This window comes from Erpetoichthys calabaricus, chromosome 10 (assembly GCF_900747795.2).
Source record: "Erpetoichthys calabaricus chromosome 10, fErpCal1.3, whole genome shotgun sequence".
NCBI lineage: Eukaryota > Metazoa > Chordata > Cladistia > Polypteriformes > Polypteridae > Erpetoichthys > Erpetoichthys calabaricus.
The window spans coordinates 67,962,973-67,977,769 of record NC_041403.2 but is presented as its reverse complement, the minus strand read 5'-3'; the positions used below and the strand labels follow the sequence as shown (position 1 = coordinate 67,977,769).

At 38.8% G+C, this 14,797-nt stretch overlaps 1 protein-coding gene across 1 annotated transcript in view; it reads left to right on the top strand.

The window, feature by feature from the left end:
• Window positions 1–1,160: 1,160 nt before the first annotated feature.
• trmt1l (tRNA methyltransferase 1-like) overlaps window positions 1,161–14,797 on the top strand; it is a 67,723-nt gene continuing 54,086 nt past the window's right edge. Inside the window, exons 1-3 of the mRNA XM_028811369.2 lie at window positions 1,161–1,297; window positions 6,212–6,343; window positions 10,954–11,016. Of these exons, the coding sequence (XP_028667202.1) occupies window positions 1,237–1,297; window positions 6,212–6,343; window positions 10,954–11,016 (256 nt within the window). The 5' untranslated portion in view covers window positions 1,161–1,236. The remainder of the gene's footprint in view (window positions 1,298–6,211; window positions 6,344–10,953; window positions 11,017–14,797) is intronic.

Sequence of the window (14,797 nt, the reverse complement as noted above, 5' to 3'; positions counted from 1 at the left end):
CTTGACTGTAATAGAAATTTGTCATTTTTCACTCTCTGACAGAGGTCCATAGAGGGCTAGATCCCTACTAAAGGATCAAAAATATCATCATATTCATAATTTCTCACCTTGAAATTGTCTAAAACAATACCCTCATACTCATGTTTGAAATGTGTACTTTTTAACCTTCTGGGAGTGGATTTTAGGAGTGTTGGGACTACCAGTAAAGAATTAAATATCAAAAATATATTTGTGATCAGTAACATTGAAACAGCATAAAATGACACTCTACAAGCCTGTATTACTGACCCCCATTTTTTCCTAAGTTTTGTGAAAAGGAGTATTTTTGACCCCTTTGTATCTCATTAAGGGGCAAACCACTGGGGCCAGTTGATGTAGCAGGCGCAAATTCAAGTCCTTATCATTTTTCTTGAAGAAACGTATTGGTTTACTTTTTATTGTTAGGGTGTAATGTCCTGCACAAAATATGTTCAAAAATTGCATAAAAATATTTTTTTGGGGTCTAGAGGGCCATAAATTGGGGGGAACCCCAAAAATCTCAACATCTTGCATAACTAACCATCAACATTTATTGTGCCAGTGAGTCAAAAGGCACAAGACAAAAAAACCTTAAGTGATTTTAAAGCATTCACAAGTGCCTCTTATGAAAACAAGAAATAATAACCCATAAGTCAGCATAAGTTTTGGATGACCATGGAAGCAATCAATGGAGGAAGTTGATGCCGTTCTTTGGAAACCTAAAGTGTGAGGATGGAGAAAAATTCAAGTGACGAATAATAAAGGTGGACAAAGCTTTCCATGGGCAGTAGTGCCACTGGGAATGATATGCTACTGTATGGTAAACAATATATTTACCCATGCAACCCCACTCCTCGCTGTGGTACATTACCTCTGGCTTACTTAACTGGAAGTGATTTGTTCAGCTATTTAGTTTTGCACGTTACGCCTTTTTTACGCTGGATGACTCAATAACACAGAAAGCGTTACATTTTTAAAGAAAACTCCGTCTGGTTTCTGTACTTAATCGTTATTCTGCGCATCATACTATCACACTATAGATAAAGAAACTGTGATAGTCTCTCGTCTCCTGCATTCGGTGATTCGTGCGTGCCTCTGCCTGAGTACGTTGTATGTCCCTCATTCTGCTGCGTAACAGCGGCCTACCTGCTCCCCTCCCCTACTTTACGTAAACACTTTGGTGAATTCACTTCACCGTAGGCATTCGACTTACTTAACATGGCGGAACAACAGGAAGAGAAGACCGTGAGAGTCAGTCAGGAGGATGCAAAAGAAAATAGTAAGAAAATAATAATTGTCTCCAGTTAAAATAGTGTCCGATAACAGTCTTGGCAGCACAGGGCGACTTCATACGGCGTGTGTGGCTCTCAGGAAGTCGCCATTTGTTTATCAGTTTGTCACTGGCAGTAAACTGACCGAGGCCTCAGTTCTGCAGCAAAAGCTTAATGAAACCTACTTTTTTTTTTTAAAGCTCCAAGCATAAATAGTTTTGCAAGCATTCACGTCGTGTGAAATTGAGCCGTAGTCATAAAATATGGTCAACTGTACTGTCTGGTTAGAATTACTCGGATGACGTATTTCTGTTGTGCAGCCTCGTAAGGATCTGCTTGATGAAATACAAATCGAACTTCTAAAGCCTTTCTAGCTCGAATGTATTACAGCTTCTCTGCATTACTCCAAATGGAAAAAGTGTAGTGAGCACTGCATTACTCAGAAACGTTTTTATTATGTGTGTCAAGACAGCAGTGTTTCGTAATGTATAGCCCCTTGTAGATTAAACGTATGTGTCTTAATATTAGTGAAAAATAGTTTTTTTTTTTTTGCTTTAATGTCAAAGCATGATTAATTGAGCGTAGAAATAAAGACTACCGTAAAACCAGCCTACTGTTCGCAAGTAAAACAGTGAGGGTGAGATAAACTTTAATGAACGTTTCGTTGACACTTTAATGCTCTCTCAGTCTTTTGGGTACTTATATTGTGGCATATACACTATGCTTTTATTTAATTTTGCACAATTTCTTGCTTCTTTAGTGCTGTTTTTCATACATAGTGCTGAAATTACTTTGCATTCGCCGCCTGCCATAGCGCAGGCGCATCTGGTGCATCTGAATTTTTTTCCAAGAGGATTACGGGAAATGTAGGAGGCGCTTTTGTTAGAATCTGTTCGTTGGTCATCCCACTTAGCTTTTTGAATAGATAGCATCACCAAGGCAGGACACGTTCTTTCGTTGGTCTTTTTCGGGCAAAACAGCAGTTAGAGAGAACGTCAATATCTGATGTGGAGTGCACTTTTAAATTGATTTTGTGATATCTGGAGAACAACTGCTTTTTAAGATATGTGAAGTGAATTTTAAGATATTTGGAAATGAGATACTTTTGAGTTTAAGCTATGTAAAACCCATGCTGAGATACTTCACTTTGGTATCCTTTGTATTTGGACGTGTAAGAAACTCATTTTACTCGTGTCAAAATTACTTAACTATAATTTTCAGTGTGCTCTCCTTTAGATTATATTGGATCTTTGTCTTTAAAGGAGAAATTTGGCATTTTACGTAAGCTCAATAAATACATAAATATATTACAAACACATACTAAGAATTACTAAAATGAAAGAAGACACCGATTTAGCTAAAGATAATAAAGAGCAATCACACTAAAGCATTATAATAGCGCCCCAATAGCATTTCTTGACATGCTTCTGCTGAATAATAGACTGAAAGTAGTCATTGCTAGTGTATTCAAGAGAGGATGTGCAGGAGTGTTCAGAATGGCCAAATGTTTTGTCTTCGTTCCATTCTACTACCTTCAATGGGTTGAGAGTGAGTCCCCTAACTGTGCTGTTTTTTTTAAATCAGCTTACTCAGTCCACTGAATGAATAAGTGCTAGTGAATTAATGAGGCATGCAGATATATATAATAGTAGTGCAAACCAAACAGCCCTTTATTAAAATAAGTACAATCTTTCACAATAATGTCAGTATGCATTTCTTCAGATATGTATAGAGTGCTCATTCATTTAAGCTCTTACATATTATAATAAATATAAGAAAATAATGTTCCTTAAAACCTCAAACCCTGAGTTTTCATCCTTGCAGAGGGACTAATTACTCTGCACGTGTTTCTCACCAGCACACTACTGCATCAGTTACCTTTGCAGAGTCTCCCATGAACTCATGTGCAACCCACTGCAGGCAATCTAATGCCACCTCCACCATGTTGCAAACTAGTGCCAGGTGAACAGCTCTCCTGTCTGTCCATTTTATGCATCTGTCACCCAGATCCTGCATGTGCCCTGCTAAAGTAACATGGCTCTCTACATCACCCCCACCCCCTTCTGCGTAAGTGTGCCTACTCTTAACTATTTACTTTCTCAACCATAAGTAGTTAAAATTCCAGAATCATACCATACATTCAGTCTGATTTGTGATGCACCTCATCACACCAGCCCAGCCCACTACAGCATAAAAAAAAAATCACACTGGCCATTACAGAGCTGTAGAGTATGTAAAGGATGTCACCACCCACATTAAAAGATATATTTTTGTTATATTTTTCTGATATATGAAATTTGAGATTTTAAGATATCATTGATACAGTAATCCCTCCTCCATCGCGGGGGTTGCGTTCCAGAACCCCCCGCGAAAGGTGAAAATCCGCGAAGTAGAAACCATATGTTCATATGGTTATTTTTATACATTTTAAGCCCTTATAAACTCTCCCACACTATTATAAACATTTCCCGCACAATTATACAGCATAAACCCTTTGTATTCTCTTAGATATTAGGTAAGATTCGTTGAAATTATGTATGTAAGCACAGTTTATATACAGTAAAACCTAAATATTAATTTAAAGATATCGAGCGTCTCCGATATCACATATGTTACAGCCATTACGACAGACAGGCTATCAGCAATAAATACGTACAATGCAAGAAAAATTGTATACAGTAAAATGTGTGTACAGTGACACTAAACTATGTACATATAATAAGTACTGTACGTAGATAATTAATTATGGCTACTCACCAACAATGACACGATGACTTGTCCAATAACGATGAGTTTAATTTTACTGCACAACAAAGGATAGCGTTACAGCTCTTCTAAAGGAGCCTCTTCAGGCTACTTTGTAGCACCGCCGTTGTTCTTCTTCCAGCACTCTTCAATCCAAATCCCTAAAGCAGATTCCATCCAGACTACTGCCTTATCACGTCCACTTGCAACTCGTTTTGCGCCCTGGTTAAAGGACACTGCAGCCATAGATCTTATATGCTTTTCCTCCTTTTTAAATAAAAAGAATCGTGGACTCATTGATGCTGTAATGGTGCCCTGCAGCGGTGTAGCTGTTCCCTTCCTTCAACATATCCAAAACTTTTACCTTTTCTGCAATCATGTGCATCTTCTGTTGGCACTTGGACACAGCCCCTGAAGCAGTAGCAGGAGCATGTTAATGCTGAATGAGTGAGATGAGACTTCCTGGTTAATGCAGCACTCCGTCGCTGAGCCAATCAGCAGCACACAGGAACTTAACTGCGTGCTCTGATTGGGTAGCTTCTCAGCCATCCGCCAATAGCATCTCTTGTATGAAATCAACTGGGCAAACCAACTGAGGAAGCAAGTACCAGAAGTAAAAAGACCCATTGTCCGCAGAAACCCGCGAAGCAGCGAAAAATCCGCATTATATATTTAGATGTGCTTACATATAAAATCCGCGATAGAGTGAAGCCGCAAAAGTCGAAGCGCGATATAGCGAGGGATTACTGTATATATTTTGTATCTCAAATTCATATTCAGACACCATGTCATCTAATTTCTCTCATTGTTTAATTAGATTTATTTTTTTAGACACTCCTCTTTAGTGTTCAGTGTCATTTGCACTTGTGCCTTCACTTTTACTCATTTTGAATTTATTCTAATTGTAAATATCATACTAGCACACTTTTCTGAAAACAAAAGATATAAGAAATTAGGCTGGCTAATTAAACAATCAGATCAATTCAAGGCTAGCATTTTTGCTGTCTTAGGCAAAGCAATAATTGATATGGAGGCCAATCGTATGACAATGTGTTATGAGTTTCATAAATGTAGAATTATTGCTATTTTACCCCTTTAGTATAGCATTACCTGTAAAACATTTGTCTGTAATCTGGTAGTTTAAATGGATTATCAATTGATTTATATATTCACGTTCATGTGTGCATTTTTTGTGAAATCTACGGTGTATAGTATGTGTTTTGATAAACTTCACAATTCTTAGTAAGTGATGAAAGAAAGAAAGCAGTTTACTACATTTACTGATATAAATTTGACTTGTTATTTTAGGATTGTGTATATTTTATTTACTATATATGCAAACACATGTAATATATACATATGTATAACAATATAAAATGGTAATAGGTTAATTACTTGATGGAAGTTTCATTTTATAAAGGGAATATCAGTTTTAAGTAAAGAATATATTTAATCAAATCTCTTTACAAATATAACTATAATTTTATAATTTGTAGAATTAGAAAAATACAAGTCACTGAAAAGCAAAACTGGTACATCTACAGGCGTGATCCTCCAGTACCTAGGAAAGTTTTCTACTATAGTGCAAAATCCCAGATTGGTAAATCTTAATTTAATGGAGTTTAGAATTATATCTATCTATGTACCCTGATGTAGAATGCTGCCATATTCAAAGATGGTTCTTGCCTTGCCAGCAAAATTAGGTTAGTTACTCACAGTACTTTTTCCTTCATTTACTCCCTTTTTTTAACAGTACAGTTGGGGCAGACATGTAGTATTGCAATCTGTAGTACCAAGTGTGTCTATTATATAGTGCTTTTCACAACAAGGACTATTGTAGACTTCTAGATCCTTATTTTGCTCAGCATTCTTTGCTTTCCCCTTTTGTACCCAACATCTTACATGGTAAGGAGTACCTGTATCTTCTGAATTTGCTGTGTTTATCTGTTTTTGCTCCAATATTGCGAAATGTTACCATCACTGTTTTTATAAGGCATTGGTCTTATTTTTCCACTTTATGGTATGGCCACTCAGCATTTTTATCATTTTGAAAAATGTGAGTAAGAAAGTATTGTTCAATTTTGTCATATTTCATTACATCAGATACTGTAATTTTGTGTAATTTTTTATGGTAGTTTGAGAGATTTCATTTATTGTTATGTGATTCATTTCTATAGTCAAGACAGAAGGTAATGGTGTTAAATCGGAACCGATAATGGTTGAAGTGACAAAAGAAGAAGACTGTAATAATGTCAGCGATGAAAGTGAATCCAGCTTGAAGAAACCTGCTGCTTCAACTAATATTAAAGGTAGAGTATATGTTTCTGTTTTCACTTTTATTATGTACTGCATAATATTGTTCATTTTAATTGGGTAGAAATGTGCACTTTATACGAGAAGAAACCTAGTGTATTGCACATCAAAGTCAACAGTGAAAATATTTATGCTTGTTTGGTATAATTGTGCATGTTTTTGACTTTTTTTGTCATGTATTAATATCTGGTCATGTATAAATATCTGAAATTTCACATCTGGTGGGGGGATCCTGCTTTTTGTGTTTACTTCAAAGGTGGTTGTGTGTAAAAAAAGGTTCTTTATGAACGTTTTGTTAAAAGAATTATTTTATTGGATAGCATGTATGGCTGTATTAATGTTTGTAAAGATGTGAATACATGGATATTGAGTTATGTTGCTATTTTGTTGAAAGCAAACATCTGTATATTGTATCATGGTACCTGTAACTTCAAATTTGTTCGCAGAATGTGTGGGGAAAATACTGTCATTGAGAAGTCATCGATGTTATTGCTGTTGCTGTATGTGTACTTCAAAAGGCAATTAATCTTCCACTAAGGTGCATTAATGGTTTAGGAATCTTCTTGTGACTATGCTCATTTTTCTAATAAAATCTCTAGTAGAAACATGTTAAGATCTGCTCCAAGTGAATACATGCAGTGTTGCTCGATGCAGACCTTTTTTTAAATGTGAGTCTGCAAACTTATCCACAGCTAATATGACTCATGCCTGTTTAACTGGAAATTTTAAGGTGTGATCGCTTTTCTCATCAATAACATATATATATATATTAAATATTTTGTTTACTCTGGTCTTGTTCATCACTTCTTCTGATTAATTGTTCTAAAATAAACATCAGGTCAGTTCGGAGTTGTGAGAGCTGAGTCTATCTGAGTAGCATTGTGCAGAAGTCACAATCCAGAACTGGACAGGGTGCCAGTCTGTAACAGAATCTACCTTTGTGTGTATACCTATATTGACAGAGGGGCATTTTATAGTCCCTCTTGAAATTAATGCATGTTTTTGAGATTTGGGAAGATAAATACTGTGAAGTAACATTAATAACAGTATTACTGTTGTTTGAACTTTTTTGGATGTCTGCAATTAGACCTTAATTAAAAACTCATGGTTTTAGTATCAGCACAAAATGTTAATTGTAGGTGTCTGTTACACTATTTACTGTATATGCAGCATATTGGAATTAGCTGTCCTTACAACTTATTTCTTGCCAAAAATGCTTATCCAGCAATGCTGTCTTATTTTTTGTCTTTATTAATAATTTAAACCTCCTTTATTTAATCCTTTGCATCACACAATGTTGATTTTAAATTGAATACCATATATCCAAATTTTCTGCCAGTGTATCTTTTATTTTTAAATCAAAAGATTTTTGTGGACTATAATAGACTAGCCGACCCACGGCGTAGTATACGCCGCATAATTATTTATTGATGGGTGAACACTTCCTGAAAGACACAGTTGTCCAAATGGGGTGGGTTTGAGGATACGACTGTGAATGAATGAAAAGATTGAACTCTAGAGAGAGCAACATACAATTGTCCGTGACTGAAAACTGGTTTTGGCAGATACAGGCATATCTTTTTGAAAGTTTGTCCCTGTGCCTTATTAATTGTCATTGCAAAGGCTAATCTAACAGGAAATTGTCTGCGTGTAAAAGTAAAAGGCAAATTTGAATCTGATGAGGAATCCTCTGCTGTAATCTTGTTTTCAATTGCATTATATAGAAATGTCAAGTAAGACAGAATAACATTCTGAAACTCATTTGAAGCACTTTTTTTATTGCTAATTGTTTCTCATCCATCCATCCATTGTCTCCCGCTTACCCGAAGTCGGGTCGCAGGGGCAGCAGCTTGAGCAGAGATGCCCAGACTTCCCTCTCCCCGGCCACTTCTTCTAGCTCTTCCGGGAGAATCCCAAGGCGTTCCCAGGCCAGTCGAGAGACATAGTCCCTCCAGCGTGTCCTGGGTCTTCCCCGGGGCCTCCTCCTGGTTAGACGTGCCCGGAACACCTCACCAGGGAGGCATCCAGGAGGCATCCTGATCAGATGCCCAAGCCACCTCATCTGACTCCTCTCAATGCGGAGGAGCAGCGGCTCTACTCTGAGCCCCTCCCGGATGACTGAGCTTCTCACCCTATCTTTAAGGGAAAGCCCAGACACCCTGCAGAGGAAACTCATTTCAGCCGCTTGTATTTGCGATCTCGTTCTTTCGGTCACTACCCATAGCTCATGACCATAGGTGAGGGTAGGAACATAGATCGACTGGTAAATTGAGAGCTTCGCCTTGCGGCTCAGCTCCTTTTTCACCACAACAGACCAATGCAGAGCCCGCATTACTGCGGATGCTGCACCGATCCGCCTGTCGATCTCACGCTCCATTCTTCCCTCACTCGTGAACAAGACCCCGAGATACTTGAACTCCTCCACTTGGGGCAGGATCTCGCTACCAACCCTGAGAGGGCACTCCACCCTTTTCCGGCTGAGGACCATGGTCTCGGATTTGGAGGTGCTGATTCTCATCCCAGCCGCTTCACACTCGGCTGCGAACCGATCCAGAGAGAGCTGGAGATCACGGCCTGATGAAGCAAACAGGACGACATCATCTGCAAAAAGCAGTGACCCAATCCTGAGCCCATCAAACCGGACCCCCTCAACGCCCTGGCTGCGCCTAGAAATTCTGTCCATAAAAGTTATGAACAGAATCGGTGACAAAGGGCAGCCCTGGCGGAGTCCAACTCTCACTGGAAACGGGTTCGACTTACTGCCGGCAATGCGGACCAAGCTCTGGCATCGATCGTACAGGGACCGAACAGCCCTTATCAGGGGGGCCGGTACCCCATACTCTCGGAGTACCCCCCACAGGATTCCCCGAGGGACACGGTCGAATGCCTTTTCCAAGTCCACAAAACACATGTAGACTGGTTGGGCAAACTCCCATGCACCCTCCAGGACCCTGCTAAGGGTATAGAGCTGGTCCACTGTTCCGCGACCAGGACGAAAACCACACTGTTCCTCCTGAATCCGAGGCTCGACTATCCGACGGACCCTCCTCTCCAGGACCCCTGAATAGACTTTTCCAGGGAGGCTGAGGAGTGTGATCCCTCTGTAGTTGGAACACACCCTCCGATCCCCCTTCTTAAAGAGGGGGACCACCACCCCGGTCTGCCAATCCAGAGGCACTGTCCCTGATGTCCATGCGATGTTGCAGAGGCGTGTCAGCCAAGACAGTCCTACAACATCCAGAGCCTTGAGGAACTCCGGGCGTATCTCATCCACCCCCGGGGCCCTGCCACCAAGAAGTTTTTTGACCACCTCGGTGACCTCAGTCCCAGAGATGGGGGAGCCCACCTCTGAGTCCCCAGGCTCTGCTTCCTCATTGGAAGGCATGTTAATGGGATTGAGGAGGTCTTCCAAGTACTCCCCCCACCGACCCACAACGTCCCGAGTCGAGGTCAGCAGCGCACTATCCCCACCATATACAGTGTTGACACTGCACTGCTTCCCCTTCCTGAGACGCCGGATGGTGGACCAGAATCTCCTCGAAGCCGTCCGAAAGTCGTTCTCCATGGCCTCCCCAAACTCCTCCCACGCCCGAGTTTTTGCCTCAGCAACCACCAAAGCCGCATTCCGCTTGGCCTGCCGGTACCTATCAGCTGCCTCCAGGGTCCCACAGGACAAAAGGGTCCTGTAGGACTCCTTCTTCAGCTTGACGGCATCCTTCACCGCCGGTGTCCACCAACGGGTTCGGGGATTGCCGCCACGACAGGCACCGACCACCTTACGGCCACAGCTCTGGTCAGCTGCCTCAACAATAGAGGCACGGAACATGGCCCATTTGGACTCAATGTCCCCCACCTCCCTCGGGATGTGGTTGAAGTTCTGCCGGAGGTGGAAGTTGAAGCTACTTCTGACAGGGGGCTCTGCCAGATGTTCCCAGCAGACCCTCACAACACGTTTGGGCCTACCACGCCTGACCGGCATCCTCCCCCACCATCGAAGCCAACTCACCACCAGGACAACAGAGCTCCTAGGATCATTGGGACACGCAAACCCCTCCACCACGATAAGGTGGCGGTTAAAGGAGGGGTAATTGTTTCTCAAACACATGATATAGCAGTTTTATCAAAATATAATCAAATATGTCCATGATTGTGTGGGCCTCGTTTAAAATATATTATTCTATAAATGGGTTATTTGTTAGTCTACAGTAATTGAATTTCTAGAATTTACCATTGAGCTGGAGGTGTTTCTCCCGATGAGGTAAATTTTAACATTTTACTTGGTCATTTTTATGAGAACGTCTTTATAAAAAATATTCTTGATGTAGTCAAATGAGAGACTAGGTTGGTGTGTTTGAGATAAGGAAAATGTTGCTTCTTCATTTATTGGGGATACAACTAATTCACTTTAACAATGAATTTAAATTTAAACAGTCTCTCTTACAAAATCAGTCTTCATTTAACATAGAAGGAACAGTATGGCATGGTTGTTTTTTTGCCCTGTAATTTTATCAAATTATATTATTTGCTTTTGTACAGTTCTGGGGTGTGGTATAATTTAGACAAGGTGACCAAAAGGTTAACATTTGTTGTTTTTTCTTTGTTTTAGAGAGGCACTTCTCCATTCAGGCAAAGTTGTCAGACCTGAAAAATCTGATAGATGTAAATGAATGTAAGTAAAATGACAGCAGTAAAAATGGGTATTACAGTACTTTAACTCTAATGGCACCATATGTTTTTCCAAATTAGTTTTAATAGGATGGCTAAAATATTTTCATGGAAAATTTTATACAATCTCTTGAAGTTGCTTCTCTTTATGTAAATGCTAGCAAAATTCAGATTATACATTTATTTGCTTTTATTAGAGATATCCTACTTATAAAATTGCAAGTTAATGTAAATACAAATATTAATAGCAGAATGAGAAATGTTTGATTAAAAAAATTTGGAATGGTAAGTGATTGTTTTGTGATAAGTGTTTTATTCCTTGCAGTAGATGTTATTAGCAGTTTTTTAAGAATGATTTTTTTAATAACATAGTTGTTTTAGCAACTAAAAATGTCCTTCCCAATACATACTCTAGTTAAATTTAAAACACGAGGCAACCTGAAAAATCTGGAGTACAGTAGTTAAATATCTCGTTTTTTAATTTGTATAGTGTCATCTCACTGCATGTACAGTTATTATCAGATTGATATTGGCAACTTCTTTTTCCTCATAGTTGTATTTTTTTTTAATTACAGCATTGTTAATTGTGAACTCTGGGCAGTTCAGGAGACCTAATTAATGGAGTAAACTAGTCCAGTGGCATCCAGTGATATTTTCTATTAAAATAGTCACCATGCAGCAAACAAACATTTGAGAGCCACTGAGCTCAAAAAACTCTCTTGATGTTACAGGACAGTCAGGGATGCGTCATGTGTCAGAATATTGATGTGAGTAAGGAAGTGGAAAGTGGAGACATATAGAACTTTAGTCATCTCTTGCCAAAAAAAGGTGACTCGTGAACAGTACCAAACTTTATGTGCTAAAATGTCATTTGTTTTTTGTCCAGATAGGTATCAAATTAGATCATAGAACCTATTACTTTTTTTCTTTTGCAGGGTTCACACAATTTGAGAATATACTGAAACCAAGAAAATTGGTTATTTAATTTTTCATGATTTTTAATATTTCCCTATTAAAATTAGTATCAGGGCTTGATAGGAATGTATGTCAGTGTTTGGAGAGATTTTTGAAGTTTTGATGGCAGGGTGTACTTATAATTATAAAATGAATAAAGATGGTTCCAAGGTTGTTATTGTTTTGCCTTTTTATATTAGTTTTTATTTCTATATTTTTTCTGACCTTACTTGGAAATTCAGTTCAGTTTTAGTTTTCCTTCATCGTGTATTTTTAGTTTAATTTTTATTTCACAAAGACATTTCTATTTTATTTTTATATCTATTAGTTTCAGTTTTAGTAATTATAGCATGGAGCTCCTACAGAGTTTAGTTTTGTGTCACAAACAGACAGAACTGTACACTTAATGGATTTGGATATAATAGGAGTTTAATGTTAGTAAACTAAGTAGTGTAGTAAACTTCCACTATCTGGTTTTGTTTTTGTCTGATAAAAACGAGCATAATCAAAACCAGATACTGAATATGAAAAATTTCACACAATTTTGTAATTTTTAAAATATTTTTTACGTAATTTGTGCAGAACAAATCTGTGCTGACTGTTGGCACTTTTTATCTTTTTCTTTTATTGCACAACATGGGCCAATTTGTAATGAAATTCAGGTGAATTTTAAGGTTTGAGGGTTTTTTACTCTAAATGTCTACAGCACACAACATTTCCTGCTCATGAAAATCATGGGGGCTTAGGAAGATCAGGGATCTTAGCCTAGAATCAGTGTGTAGACCCCTCCTAGCTGTATTGAGGGAAACAAAGAAAAACAAGCATGTAGTATGAAGGTCAGGGGTGGTAAGACTTGAATAGCCCACCATAAGAACAGTAAACCCTTAATGAGCAGGGCAAGAGTAGGTAATAAGAGTGTGGACAGGCACAAAATGACAGCATCTGTGATTAAGAACACCATATACATTATCCTAAACCTATTTATCCAGAGTAGGTTTGCAGGAAACCTGGAGCCTGGAACAGGTTTGGATGCAAGGCAGGAAAAATCCCTGGTATGCAATATGTATAATATGGCTTATGTTAGGAACAAAAAGAATATGATATTTCAACTATTTTGAGAGAGAGAGAAAGAGAAACATTGAAAAAAGGAAGACAAATATTTTAAAATATTCTGGTAATGGATTACTTTCACAATATCAGGTATTTTGAGTTGTGAATATGAACTAAAAAAGATAAATTAATAAATATATAATAAATACAAAAACCCATTAGTATGTTTAGTTTTTCATCACTTGGCCGACTCTCTTCGCCTTCCTACCTTTGTTTGTATCGCCTCATTATTAAATGATGTTTTTAAAGCAAAAGTGATTGGTCAGTAACAATATGCTGATCTTGTATGATGACCTTGTCAGTCTCTCGATCAGTGGTGGTTTACTTTCAAAAATCGGGAGTGGTCTCCCCTCGACTTTCTCATATACTCAGATATGGGGATGAATATTTGAGGAGTAAACCGCAAGACAATGATTATATTTTTATCTTATGTACATTAAAGAACCATCACCAACAAATCAAATCAAATTAATATATTGAACAATTATTATAAAAGTAAAGTTGAATACAGTGATCCCTCGCTATATCGCGCTTCACCTTTCGCGGCTTCACTCTATCGCGGATTTTATATGTAAGCATATTTAAATATATATCGCGGATTTTTTGCTGGTTCGCGGATTTCTGAGGACAATGGGTCTTTTAATTTCTGGTACATGCTTCCTCAGTTGGTTTGCCCAGTTGATTTCATACAAGGGACGCTATTGGCAGATGGCTGAGAAGCTACCCAACTTACTTTTCTCTGTGTCTCTTGCGCTGACTTTCTCTGATCCTGACGTAGGGGGTGTGAGCAGGGGGGCTGTTCGCACACCTAGACGATAGGGACGCTCGTCTAAAAATGCTGAAAGATTATCTTCACGTTGCTACCTTCTGTGTGCAGCTGCTTAGTGAAGGGACATGCTGCACGGAGCTTCATATACTTAAAAGCTCAAAGGGCACGTATTGATTTTTCACTCTTTGTTTTTATCTGTCTCTCTCTCTCTCTCCCTGCTCCTGACGGAGGGGGTGTGAGCTGCCGCCTTCAACAGCTTTGTGCCACGGTGCTTCGCATACTTAAGCCAAACAGCCCTATTGATTTGTTTGCTTTGCTCTCTGTTTCTGACAGCCTGTGCTCCTGACACGCACTCCTTTGAAGATGAAGATATGTTTGCATTCTTTTAATTGTGAGACAGAACTGTCATCTCTGTCTTGTCATGGAGCACAGTTTAAACTTTTGAAAAAGAGACAAATGTTTGTTTGCAGTGTTTGAATAACGTTCCTGTCTCTCTACAACCTCCTGTGTTTCTGCGCAAATCTGTGACCCAAGCATGACAATATAAAAATAACCATGTAAACATATGGTTTCTACTTCATGGATTTTCTTATTTCGCGGGTGGCTCTGGAACGCAACCCCCGCGATGGAGGAGGGATTACTGTAAATCGAACTCTGCAGCTGCATGAATAAAAAAAATAATAAAAACTGCGTATGTGTTCAGGTAAAGTACCACTTCAGGGTGGTGGATTTGGCCCAAAAGTTAATACAGATCTACAATTTTGGTGTAACAACCACATGACAAATTTCATCCATCTATCTTGTTGCGTTTTTGAGTTATCGTATTTACACACACACAGACACACATACACAGATAATTCCAAAAAACTGTATTTTTGGACTCGGAGGTCTATAACGTCAAGATTCATCAAAATATCGAGGTCAAATTTTCATTATTACTATACTTTATACT